The 14826-nt window shown below is 32.1% G+C and overlaps 1 protein-coding gene across 1 annotated transcript in view; it reads left to right on the forward strand.

The window, feature by feature from the left end:
* Nucleotides 1-14826, forward strand: part of LOC111634996 — a 40374-nt gene that overhangs the window by 10530 nt on the left and 15018 nt on the right. Inside the window, exon 2 of the mRNA XM_023379840.1 lies at nucleotides 4065-4288. Coding sequence (XP_023235608.1) covers nucleotides 4065-4288 — 224 coding nt within the window. The remainder of the gene's footprint in view (nucleotides 1-4064; nucleotides 4289-14826) is intronic.

Consider the following 14826-nt stretch of genomic DNA (forward strand, 5'->3'; position numbering starts at 1 on the left):
TTTTTTTCAAGTCAAAACAAATGTAGCTGACGTGTTAATTAAATTTGTTTTCGTATCAAAAATAAATTCGTTTATGTTCAAAATTTACAATTATTCGTTTTATAAGTAGCATCTCGCATTGTTAAGTGCAAGTTATTTAGACACTTCGTGTATACAATACCATTGTGGCATGTATATTATGCTGCATTTTACTACAGATACATTGATAACACTCTTGATGATTGCACTTGACTTTTAAATATTTTGACAATTATTGTACTTATTATATTATATTTGACAAGTAGCATCAAAATATAATTGTTTTATTTATTTAAACCGATTATTTTTATCTTTTTAGAATCTAAAAATTTATCGTTAAACTTTTAAAGCTGACGAAAACTAATCATCTGTTCTTTATTGATTTGTGATATATCACCAAGCTGAAAGAGCAGAGTAAAAATATATAATAGTAATCTTTTAGCTTCAGCTAATTCATTCTAACTTTAAAATGTTTTTAACGTTTCCAAAGTCATCCTCGGTGCTTACACGTAGAATAAATTTCTAAAAAATACATTGTTTTTTTAATGTTAATTTTCAATTCTTAGAATTTTTGTCGTAGTTTGTGAACCTCAGAGTTCTTAGCAAAGGAATAACATTGAATTTTATGTTTGGGAGATGTCACCTTGGTAATAGCCTTGATTTTTTTTCAAATATTTAACAATACAAATATAGTAATGACAAGTAAAATGAATTTATAAAACAAAACAAAAACCAACAAAGAACAAACAGAAACCAAAAGAGCAACTTAAACCAAATTGATTAAACTTCTTAACTGTACTTTCCAGGTTGTAAAAATGACATTCCAGTCTTTAAAATTAATGCAATCTTTCTTTTTTTTTCTGAAAAATAAATATCTTTCTAGTTGTTTGAGGGGACTTAAATGATTTCTGTTTCCACCAAGTAGATTAAGGAGGCTTCTCCAAATAGTACTTGTATTCCTGGGTCTGTTGCATACATGTTCAGTGCCACTGTTTATTTTTTTATCTATTGTGTGCTCATGCAACCTTATCAAGAGGGAGCAGGGTATGTTGCCCAATATATTCATTTCATATATGGGATCTGGTGTCTATTAAAGATATCTTGTTTATTTAGAACATCCGACACCACTCTAACTGGTTAAAAGTAAAAACAACACTCACAAACACCAATTAAAATCCTAAAAGACTTTAGTCATATCTTTCATCTTTTTCATTGTATATTAGTTGGTATGTTGTCAGATTTCTCGTATAATGTAATCTAGCCTTCCTTTTCCTTGCTATTTCTCTGTAAATGTTATTAAATTTAAGGTTGTAGGATATGGTAATATTTGAAGTATTTTTTTATTTCTTTGTACTTTATGGTTACTATTGTTATGTGACCAGAGGGTCGGCACCTCTTTAGTGCCTTATCAGGACTGACACCACTATGTCTTCTAGGACTGACAGAGAAACCTTAATGGTCGCAAATTCAGAATTTGCACAAGCGGTCACGTGTGCGGACAATCTGATTCGAGATAGAGGAGGATTGAGAGACGGCAGATCGGAAGAAGTGCACACTAATACTTAATTAGAATGAAAAATACCCGTTTGTTTATATACATCTTAGCTATATAGCATCATCTGAGGTTAATGGATTCCTGACCAAGAGAGAGAGTTTACATTTATTTTTCGCGCAGCGATAAATACCTTGTTTCGTCGATTCTTGAACTTCGTCAGATGGTCATAGATTGGGTGTACCCTGGTGGAAAAGTTCAAGCTTCTATATGGAGAAATCCAAAGGGTTCCTGGAGGGAGAACCTCAATTGTCAAAAAAAAAAAAAGAGCGACAGTTGGGGGAATGACAGCAGCAGATTGGCGATTGGGAAGCACACTCGAATATCCTTTCTCAAGGAGGGCAATTGGCAAACTCTCGGACTATCCTTGTTCCTGAGTTACTCTTTTTTATACCTCCAAATCACGTTATCTTTTTTTCACCAATTGGGAATTTTTGTTATTAGTTCCCAGTGACACATTCGATGAGTTAACTGGGAAAGGAAATGACTTCGGAGAGAGAGATGTAATCATTCTCCGGTAATAAAATGGAAAACAATTTTTTTTGAAAGACGAAAAATGAATTTCTATTAAAATTCATCAGGTCCGGTCCCTCACAGTTATATGTAATGATTAGGCAATTGATTAATCTATTAGGGGATCCATGACTTTTTGTTATTACTTTAATGTTTTCTAGCTCTTTATAAGTGTCTTAGATACTGTGCTATGCATAAATGCTTTTCTAATTAGAGCTCTAAATGCTGTGGCTTTAAATAAATTGCAAGATATTGTTTGTATGGTGGAGTGGTCAATGTTCTGGCTTATAATATGCTGATGTTTTTATATAGTCTCCTTGCAGTTTAATTTTTATATCTAGAAAGTGTGTCTCATAACCACTGTTTTGTTCTAGCTGTAATGTCAATCCATATAGGTTGTTTACTATGCTTAAAAAAATAGTCTGCATTGGGCATCTTTATCCAGATGATTAGGATCTCGTCCACATAGTGTAAATACAGTGCCATTGATTGTCAAAAGCCTATATGCTATTGTTCATATTCAAGCTGTCTTAATACTAGTTCACATAGATCTCGTCAGATAGGGCTTCCCATAGGAACCTTGGTATTACAATTTAACAACAAATTACCACCACCAGATGATATTTTTTTGACAATTGCATATTGAGGCAGAAAAGAGTCAACATAAACATTGACTCCACCCCTGTAATATTGTTGTTCCTATGGTGTTAGAAGGACAGTTGTGAACACTTGTTTGTTTCTTTTACATATAAATTTTTTGCTGGTGTTTTTCTTTTGTTCTGAGTTTATAGTAAATGTGGATTGTGTGAGTAGCAAAGTATATTGGTGCTAGTGTTAATAAAATTTTTTTTTTTTTATCTGAACAATGACTAGAGTGTTTTCTACTAGAGATACCATATTACTTCACAATAAGAGAGTTCAAAACAACTGGCATCTGTGTCAGAATTTTACTTGTCTCAAACAATACAGGAGTAGACCTCAATGAAAGAGTTAATAAGAAGTTTTACTCTAGATGATAATAGTCGTAATAAAGCAGTATAAGAGCTTATTTTAGTAGGAAAAAAAACTAATTGGAGGTTCGTTTTTGATTTATTAATGTTGATTCTGTGAAGAAAAAATTTAAGCAAGGTAGTGTCTCTGAGGATTTTCTACAATTAGAGAGATAGCTCTAGGACTTAGATACTTTAGGTATTACAAAAGATAAATAAGCAATGCTCTCTCTCTTAGTTGAATTGTTTCTGCCAGATGACAGAGCTTGGGAATGATTTAGAGCAGTTTACTGCTAATCCGAAAAACTACCTGAGGAGGAACATCCAATTGGCCAAACAACAAATGTTGGAACACTCAATAAAAGTGAAATTGACTGTCTGTTCCACTTTCTTCAGGATGAAGTCGAAGGCAAAGAGCAAATCTGTTTAGCTATCAAAGAATTTGATCAAATTAGGAGAAATGGTTGCTTTAACACCAAATGGAAAAATGGTATTTCCAATCAAGTGGATGTCTCACATTGAGTTTTTAGCACGTTGAAGCCTTCCAGTTTGTCATCAGGGGCAAGCTAAGAAATTATTTATTTGGAAAATTCATATTTTTTAGAATTACACTAATTAAATATTTTTTAAACTCTCTCTCAAACTCAAAATGTCCACACAGACTTCAAGATTGATCTTCCTCTGATGATCAAGGAAGCTGAGAAATACTTAGAACTGTTTTTTCTTTTTCCGTTAAAATAGTTTTTAAAGAATTGTAATTATAAAGAACTATTTAATTTTAAAGTTTAGTGTAATGTAACATTTAAAATATAATCGCAACTTTTTTTTAGTAACAAAATAGAAGCAAATAAATTCCTTGAATGCGTAAAGAATTACTCTAAGAAAATTTTATTGGGTTTTGTTCTTATTTTATTTGACGACGATCTCTTCTTTAATAATGAAAAATATTTTATCATTTTAAAATACATGCTGAGATTTTTCTGAATTTTCAGATCACATGTCTACATTATGTGCCAGAGATAGACCTATGCCACTTCATAAGAAAATCGATGGCGCTGTGGTTACGTCGGAGGGGGAAGGAAATTTCGAATGCACAGTCACCTTTCGAACGGATTCGGTGTCTCAGAGATTTATGTTAAGATTCGATCATCTTGCGTTGGATTGTCAGGATCACTTATATATATTTGAGGGCTCGCACGCTTTAGCTAATTACAAGGTATTCATTTTGAATTTAAATTTTGTGTTTTTAATTTTGTACCAATAAGTTTTTGTATTTTTAACTGGTTTTTCTCATTATAAATACTAATTTTAAGATATTACTTATTGAAATTATTATTATTATTTTATAAAGTACCTTGATATTTAAGAACATATTTACATTATTTTCAGTTGTAGTTAAACTAAATTTTAGGCAGAGTATTTTAGTATTAAAATGATTGTCATAAGATGATGATGTGTTTAATGGCAACGATATATTTTATTACATATTTCATTCATGATATTATATATTGTAATATTCTACATCGCATTAAATTCAATTTTGTTATAATAAAACACATATATTGTATAAATTTCTGTGTATATATGTATATTCTATATAATTAAAAAGTTCAAGGTTCAAAAGGGTTGATATGAGTAATAAGTTTTTATATATAGGCAAAAGGCTTATTTTATTATGCAATTATTTATGAAATAATATATGTACTGGGACTACGTGGGTGCCATCTCACTGAATACGTATATGGATTAGTGCATTTCCTTCTGGAGCCTTTAGAGGAAAATAATAGCTTTTATACTGTAGCTCAATACCTGGTATACTTCAGGTATTTTAAAGGTTTATGGCTAGTGGATGCATTAGTTTAGTGGAGGAGAAACTGGTGTTTGAGTGAGAAACTAAGGAAACATGAATGAAATTACCAACCTGAATAAAAATGACTTTCTCAAGAACAACTATCTTCATTTACATCAAGATTGCATTTCAAGATTCTTTCAATAATTCTGTATACTAATTGTAAGGTCTTAAAAAGTTGTGTTCACAATGATAAACTACATGCTCATTACAATATATTTGTCATATGTTCTTTAACATGATAAAAAGAGAACAACAGTACTTCTTTTGACATCAACATGCAATTGCTTTGATACAAACCAACTAAATTTACTGTAATTTTGTGTAGTTTTCAGATTATCTGTGTTTAAAAGGCAATTTGAAAGCATGTGCAAGTTATGTGATGGAGCCAGTTATATGCTGATTATAAATTGCAAGTATCAAACAGCTTTTTCCTTTGTCTAAAGTCACTAAGAACATCTTCAGAAAACATGTGAAAAAGACCATAGACTTATATCATACCTTGTTTTTAGTTTCTACTATTTATTTTGTGTATGTTTAATTTATAATTGTCATTCTAATAGGCTCTAAACTTACTGCTTTTGTCATTACTGTAAAGTGAATTTTGACGGATAAAATACATACAATTAAAATGATAGTCCTAGCTTGACTGTATTCCATTACTCCCAATAGACTTACTTATACATTAAAAACATACACAAGTAGAACACCTCCAAAAAAATATACCCATAATTAAGAAGTCTTGGGAATGGTTCAATAAAATGCAAGATTTTAATTTATTTATCAAAACTTATTTTGTTCCTTCAAAGTAAACACCTCCCACGGCAATGCATTTATGCCGACATTTTGTCCAGTCCTTAAAACATGCTTTATAGTTTATTTCATGAAACCCCTTCTGAATTCTCAGTGAATTTTGTTTTATGGCATCAATGAACTCAAAACAATGACCATGAAGCAGAAATTTTAGTCAAGGAAAAAAATTGCAAGGTGCCATATGTGAATACTGAGCTTGCAAAACTGTATTTGGGGAATTTTTTATCAAAAATTCAGGAACAATAAGAGAATTATGAGCAGCTACTGTACATTATTGTGGTGCAAAATCCACGAGTTTCTTGTCTCAAATCTGATGATTTTCTAAGAATTGCTTCAAGCAAATGACACAAAATGCTCAAATAATAATCTTTGTTGACAATTTGGCCAGTCGGAAGAATTTGTGATGTACAACACCATGACAATTGAAGAAAACAGTCAGCACGTCCTTGATTTTTGACTGACTTTGACGTGGTCTTTTTGATCTTGCTTTATTTATTTATTTATTTATTTTTAATGCCATTCATTTAGTTGTTGAGCTGTTTCAGTGTCAAAAGCATAAATCCATGTTTCATCACCTGTAATGATGTATTTTAAGAATGATTTGCCTCAAGAAAGCATTTCCTCTGCCACTTGAATGTGTTGTTTTGGAAAAAAATTCAATGTTTTCAAGACAACTCAAGAAGCAACACACTGCAAGTCCACATGATCTTTTAAAATTGCTTGACAAGATCCAAAAATGATAGCAGAACATGTTCAGTAATGCCCCTAATTGTTATATGATGATCATTGAGCAAGGTGTTGTTCATTAGTTGAAGTGGATAGTCTACCAGAATGTGGTTCAACTTCAATGCATTTTTCACCTTCTTGAGCATCTTGTTTTTGATAGATTAACCACTCAAACATTCTTGTTTTTAATAGATTATTGCCACCAAAGGCTTTCTGCAGCATTTTCGACATTTCTGTAGCAGTAATTCCATTGCAAAAACAAAAGTTAATGCATATTCTTTGCTCAATTACGCTCAACATTTTGAAAAATCACCAACCTAAAAATTCTTTACACATGAAACATTGTTTATGCTTGCAAACATGAAACATGTTTGCAAGCATAAACAGACAACATCTAGCAGTAATCCATATGGCATTGTGATACTTCTGTTCCATGTTCCATATTTGTGTCATTTATTGTGTTATTCTCACCCTGTGGTTTTATAACATCCCTTGCGTATTTATCACTACAGGCAATAATGGTCTTGTCCTGTCAGGTGAGCATCTGAGTAAGTCCAACTATGCCATTGTTCGAGATATGCCTTGATTGGTAGAAAAGAAAAGATGATTGCAATGATGTATAAATGAGAAAATTGGTGTGGCAGCTATCTTTTTGTTTTTGTTTTACTTCTCTTTGAACCTAACCATCGAGAGGACTTTGGCAAACATTCAAGGAGAACTAGTGATCAAGGAGAGGTTTTCTCCCCTACAAGATATATATATATATATATATATATCAAAGATGGCTCCCTAACAGTGGAAAAGGGGAGAAGAAAAAAGTGGCTGAAATCTAGGTGCATTTGGGAGCTTTTCTTGCATTAAATATTGTACGGACTGAAATGTTTGGGAGTGAGAACTCGATATCTAACTGATAACCCGCGAGGGAGGGATAGTGAATCTTGAGTGTGTTATTGTCAAGTTTATATCCCCTTTACTGAGTGGGATAAGTTTGTAGCAATTTATATATAATTCTTGTCTATTTGTTCTTACACAAATGAAATTACAATGTTAATAAAAGTTGTACAAAATGATTAAAAAAAAAATGACAGGGCCCTTTTGCACATGTTCAGTTTAAATGAACCATTCCTGATAGTTGATCACAGTAGTATAAATTGCAAGATTATTTTTAGATTCTATTTTAAGCCAATTGAACAATATAGTTTGTTCTAAAGATATGCAGTTAGTTCAGTTTCTCATTCTATAGAATTTGATTTTTGATTATATTGTATATTAGAGAGGTTGCGGCCAACGTTTTCATCGCGTAAACGTGTACGTCGGACGTTCAGCGTCATCTTCCTGTAAGCCTAGAAGTTTGACAATGGCGTTTGGAACGTCAAGCACAATTCCACTGACATTCCAAACGCCATTGTCAAACTTTTAGGCTTACAGGAAGGAGGCGCTGAACGTCCGACGTTCACGTTTTCGCGATGAAAACGTCGGCCGCAACCTCTCTATTTATAAATATTTAGATATTACAAATATATCGTGCATCTAATACATGTAAACATTTATTTATTAATTTTTATACGAGATGGTGCTTAACGCTTCCCTCTAGTACCAAATTCATTTGTAATTTAGAACTATTTGTTCCAAATTATAGCCCAATGATTTACGGCAGTTGTTGATGAGTTTTTGCATCTAATACATTATAAAGTTTCATATTATATATGAAACTTTATAATGTATAAAAAAATTCACAAACTCAGTTAATAATTAAAGCCAAACCATACAAACCACTGTATTATCAGGCTACAATAAGGCTAATTTTATGAATTAGATATGAAGTAATTCGGCGAAGGTAAGTGGTTAGGCTGTCATCTTATGATAACTTTAATTAAATTAAATTAAAATTAGAATTTCTGGTGGAAAATAATCAGCCCAGAGCAGGACTCGAACCAGCAATTCCTACAAACCGTACAGCTGCATTGCCAATTACACAAACTGGATCTTCACTTCCAGAACTATTAATTTAGATATAACTTTATCTCTTACTTTGCCAACTGGGACTAACCATCTACCTCTTGTCAAATTACCTCATATATAATTCTTAAAGTTAACCTTATTGCAGGATAGTATGGCAGTTTGTTTGGTTTGGCTATAAAGTTTCATTTAATTGTACTTTTCATCACATTCAGTTAGTAATATAAATTTGGCTCTAATGATGTAGCTTTAAAGTTTAATGCCGACACTGTACTGAATCAGATTAGATGCTAACTAGATTTTTATCTATAAATTATGTTGTTTAGACCTCTCAATCCCAATGATGGCTAGTGACTGTTGAAGTCACCATTACTACTACTGTTGGACTATAAATTGACTTATATTTTATAAGAAATTGTATTGTCAAGCTATATTACTACTATTATTAAATGTTAAGTAATTTGGCACTAGAAGTAAGGCATTATACATCATCTCTTGCCATAGTGGGAGTTACAGACCATGAATACTGAGTCTTCTCCAGATGACATTATAAGTAATCGGATATGGTTATATCTAAATTAATAGTTCGGAAGCAAAGATCAGACACGTCTGGGTAGAGTAACTGGTAATGCAGCTGCACGATAAGCAGTCATTGTAAGTTCGAGTCCTGCTTTGGGCTGATATTTTTCTTCCAGAACCTTTTAAATTAATTATTAAAATATTAATTTAATTGTAATTATTAAATTTTTCAAGAGATAGCACCTAATGCATACCTCTAGTGGCAAATTACTTAGCATTTTTTATTATTAATAATAGTGGTAATATAGCCTGATATAATCTGGCTTTAATATGTAACTATCAAGTTTTAGGCATTGATACAATGGGTGATCGGTTAACGAACATAATCCGTTCCAAGACTTTGTTCGCTATCCAAATTGTTCGTTAACCGATTATCGATTTACCATAGGTTTTAATGGGAATTTAATTAATTTGTTCTGGAGACCCCAAAATAAAACATATATACTTTCTTTCTATGTTTATTTATATGTAATAATAAAAATACATGTATACACAATCTTGCATTTTTATTAGTCATGTTTTTTCTGTTTGAAAGGGTTAAAGAATCTGTCTAATGTCAATTGCTTTTCTCTCATCTTCACGATTTTTCCTAAGTAATTAATAGCATTGCAATTGTAGAAATCCCCAAGCCTCAACCTGGTTTGGATGCCATTCTAAGACCGTTGTTCTGACATCCTCACACTTCTTCAAAGGATCTTTAATAACAGATATTGGCATTAATCCTCTTTTTCAGAAGAAAACATATCTCGCAGAGTTTCTTAGTGTTCAAGAGTTCATGGTGTTCTTCTATCGTCAGATCCGTTTCAGGTTCCATTATGAACTCTTCCATGTTCTATATTTCTCAGATGTGATTTTTGTTACTCCTGCTTCAGTCTTCTTGATTATACAGTATTTTTCTTAAAAAAAATGAACTGTGGCCTACTGTAGACCTGTTCACGCCATTCTGCGCAGCAACATTAGACATCTTCTGCCCACTCTCTACCTTTGCTATTACACTCTCACCCTTACAAAAAAAAAAAAAAAGACGCAAAACTTAACGAGTGCCTACCTGACAGTCTCGAGAATATATAAAAGAATTATTTTGTCAGAAAAATAAAAGGCTGGAATTATAAGGGAGAGTTTCAAAGTTCGGAGGAATACTATCCGATCGGTATATACCGGCTTGAGCGTCGATGTCGACGTCTCCCACACTCCGAAAAGTTTCGAATTATTGCTCGAAGACAAGGAAAGTCCAATTGGTATTCGTTATTTTACGTCGCTTCTTCTTGTGTTTGTTATGTGGGATGTTCGTTATCTGATCATGTGTTCGTTGTCCGAACATAAAAATCTTTCGCAAAAGTGTTTGTTATCCGATTTGTTCGTTGTCCGATCTGTTCGTTAACCGATCACCCACTGTATTTGTAAATATGAATTAGCAAATATTATCAATAATAATTATAAACCAAAAATATATGTACAGAAATTGTATTTATATGTAGAGAGTTCATAAATTATTGTATACAAGTACTGAAAAGTTTCTTATAAATGACGAAATTTCTAACCAAACGACAAAGTAATAAAGGTCTACCAGTTCAAAGAATCTAGATTTGAGTTGTGCTTGATTTTTTTTTTTTTTTTTTGACGATGATGTATTCAGCTAAGCTATATCCTGCTCTTTGTTAGCGAGGTTGAGGCCGAAGTTTTAAACGCAAAAATGTGTATGTCGGACGTTCAGCTCTGCTTTCCTGTAAGCCTGGAAGTTTGAGAATGGTGTCTGGAATGTAGAGCATGATTCCACTGACTATCCAAACACCATTGTCAAACTTCTTGGCTTAGAGGAAAGCGGCGCTGAACGTCCGACATACACATTTTTGCATTTAAAACTTCGACCTCAACCTCACTATTTAGTTGCTGCAATGTGTATTTGGCTGAACCCACATTGGGCATGAGAAAAGGCTTTCATAGTGACCACAGAATGGAAAAGAGTTAATAGATAAATGTATTTTCTATTTAAGTTATGTGAATATTATGATTTTTTTAGTTTTTGTTTCTTTAAGTTAATACTTGAGTTTAATAAGATTAGTACATTATTCAAAAATATTTTTAATTATTGATAAAATCTTTTATTTTAATTTTATATTTATATTAAATATAAAACCTTCATTTAATTTATTTTTTTTATTAATTATTTTTAATTTTTCTATTACTATTAATTAGTTTTTGTTCATTTTTATTTAATTTTTTAAGACTTTGAATCAACTAGAATTTGAAATGAAAGGTCAGAAATAAAAATTTTATTCTTCTTTACTTCACAACTGAGTGCGTAGGTAGACACTGGGCGTCTTTAACATCACTCTTTATTCGGGAATATCTTACAAACCGATACGCATTTAGGGCGTACGCCCCTCTTCCATCGGCTTTTTCTTTAAGATGAGGACTTTGGAATATGTCAAAGGTTTTATTCTTTACTGAATGATAATAGCACAAAACAAAACGGAGACAAAAATTATGATAATTTCTTAAGAGAAGGTATGTACTGTAAAAATAAATTTCTATGACATAGTTAATTTAATTATAAGTATGTAATGAATAACTTGTTCATTGTGAAATAATGTAATAATTTTAAAACAATAAGTTGTTATTTTTTAAAACCATTTTATCTTTTAAGAAGATTTACACCAAGCAACTTACTGTATGTTAAATGCAAACTTTCTCTTTTATTTTATTTTAGGAATAGTAGGCACCTTCCATTTAATTTCAACAATTGTTCGAAGTTTCATAGTGTTAAGTTAGTATTTTTCTTGAAAGTGTTTTCAAGCAGGCTGATAGGACAGACATACAAAATTAATAAAGAAAAAAACATAAGTTTTGCTGACAGCATAAACTCAATACATCTTACCGATAGCAAAATCTGACAAAACGGAAAGGTTTATAAGACGTTCAAATTAATTATCTTTTACATAGCACAATCTTATTGGGCAAAGCGCCTTTACATCATAACATATTGCATCCTTGTGGTCCAAAATGTAAGATATAAAAAAGTTGTCAATCCTCTCGACAAGTAGCTACATTCTTCTGTAATAAATACACTTGACAAATCTTTATTTCCGGTAACGTTTCAATTTGGGAACAAGTGTTTATGGCCTCACCCGAGGTCATAATATAGATCTTCTTTAATATAGATATTGCCGCTCTTTCAGCTTTTTAGCTGAAGTGATCATGCAACAACTTGAGTTTAGGGTTTTCGATAGTCCTAACGCTATTCTTCTTCCTACTTTTTGATTACGTTACATTGTTGATCTAGATTGGAAATGTACTCCTGAGATTTATGTGAGGTTCCATATGAGGTTCAAATCCTCACTAAATTATGTTTAAAAGCTTTCCAATCAGGAAAGAAATTTTGTAAAGTAAACACAATGCGAAGATAAAAAAATAATAGATGTAAGACTCAGAGGACCTGAGTTTACTTGTTGGACTGGAAGGACGAACATTGGCTTCAGTGTTCATAAATATGACAAAATAATGGCAAGCTCGAAATGCCATAAAATATTTCATTTAATAAAAATACTGTGAACTACCTAATAGAAATTCTTAACAGACAAGAAAGAAAACAAGACTCATCAAAATACAAGCAAAAGTTCCAAGGTTCATTTAAACATCATGTGGTCAGAGACTGAGATGCAGTGTTGGGTTAACATTGAGGCTCGATCTTTCTCGTCCTTCATTCGGGTCTAATTCTACCCGGATATGAAAAAGAAACCAATTGAGGAGGATAGAGGAAGATTCATGACAGTTGAATTCTTTGGTTCGTGGATATATTCTATGTAAACTTACATAGTTTCTCTCGAGTGGTAATAACATGATCTAACATGTGATTTCACTCTCATTATTGATTGAGTGTGATGATAAGCAAAAAATATGATAGACTAGATTTTTCTGCAACATGATTGCAACTTCACAAATCAAAGTTGGCATTTAATTATGAATTTGTTCAAACAAGGCCAGTACCATAGATAAAGTCACACCAACTGTTATATAAGATTGGGATATTTTTTGGCAATTATAATTTTAATTGCTAATTAATTTGTCCTAGAGGAAGGTCTTAGGTGCCATATCATATTAAACTTAATAATTATAATTTAATTAAATAATTTAAAAATATTCTGGAAGAAAAGAATTGGCCCGGATTGGGACTTGAACCCGCAATTTCCGCTTGCCGTGCGGATGCATTGCCAATAACACTACCTGGTTCTCTGGTCTGATGTCCTCTTCCAAGTGTATTTAACTACAATATAACCATTGTCAGTTACTTTAGGCTGTTGCATCAAGTGCCTTTGTCCTGTAAACTCCCACACAAGGCACAAATTGACTTAACTCATGCTTCATGCTATCCATGTAAAAATTTTGTAAAAATTATCATCACATGCCTTCAAAAACTACTGTGGAAAATCACCACCTTATGTGTGTAGTTGCATACAATCTTTATTGGTACATGATCTTACCAGTATGTACAAGATAATGCTTTTCCACTTTAATGTCATTTTTGTTAATCTGATTTTATGGAGGTATCTCATGATTGCTACAAAAGGTAGGCATGATATCATAGATATTTTTCAGCTATGCATGACATAATGATGCATGTGATCTGCAAGTTGGTACAGTCTTGAATTCTTGTCTCCTTAAGATACTCTGGGACACTATAACCTTTAAGAATTTAAATGTTCTTGGGGCTTTATTCATGCCCAAAGATACAATAAAATCATTTTTTGGTCTTTCTGAGAAACATCTCAGCCCTCCCGTCATTTATTTTCAGCTGAACTCATTGCACATTAGTCTAGGCTGTTGCAAAGTTTGAAGGGATCCCTTTGAGGGCCTGGTCAAGGGCATGCTCTGTAAACAAACAATACTTCATAAACTAAGCACTATATGACATTGAAATTTGGCATGTACAGAGAAGAGACATTGAAGAATATTTCAGAACTGTCCAATTCGACAGACTGTAATTAAGTGCAGCATACTTACACTGAAAAGTCAGTTGAAAATCACCTACTTAAACAGGTGATCATGTGAGAAAAACTGCATGTAATTGTGGGTTAAGGTCAGTCAGTATATTTTGTGTGTTGTTTTCTAGACTATCTGGTGGGTATTTGTATTATTGTTACTGGGTCTATAACAGTTTGTGTCTACATGGAAGCTTGCTCTAATAATCATTTTGCTTTTGTCCTCCTTAGTTCTTGTAAAGCTGCTACAAGTTGTTAGCCAGTGTTTTTTCTTTTGTAAGATCAAAGATTAAGGTTTTGCTTGATAATATGGAATCTGCTCTTTTCAAAATTTCAAATTAATTTATGTTGAATTACATGTTGAAAGTCAGACTGATAAAATTACAATGAAATCTTTGTTGACCCTGTAGTTCCCCAAATAAAAATTTTTTAAATGAGAGAACCAAGGGATTAGTCGATTAAGTAACAATGATTGAACGTAATCCTATAATCTTTCAATCTTCAGGTTCTATATCTATGCAGAAACAGTCCATACCAATGAATAACAATAGTGTTCTCTCTTTGTCTTCTCTTAATTTCCTCTTATACATGATTCAACACACACCCATGCTGCCATTGTTATGGTGGCCAATTACATACCATAACTGCTATAGGGTGGTAAGTGAAGAAGGATGAGGGTGTGTATATAAACAAACAAAAGAAAAAAAATTCAATGTTAAAACAACCTTAAAGGTTTGTTTTAACGTTCCTTACAACTATATACAAATAAATTATAGGAATTTATTACATATATTTGGAGGAACAGAACTATAATTAGAATCTCTAAAGTAATAATTTTATTACTTATAG

Source organism: Centruroides sculpturatus, unplaced genomic scaffold (genome assembly GCF_000671375.1).
Source record: "Centruroides sculpturatus isolate CEXI.00-Female unplaced genomic scaffold, Cexi_2.0 scaffold992, whole genome shotgun sequence".
In the NCBI taxonomy this organism is placed as follows: Eukaryota; Metazoa; Arthropoda; class Arachnida; order Scorpiones; family Buthidae; genus Centruroides; species Centruroides sculpturatus.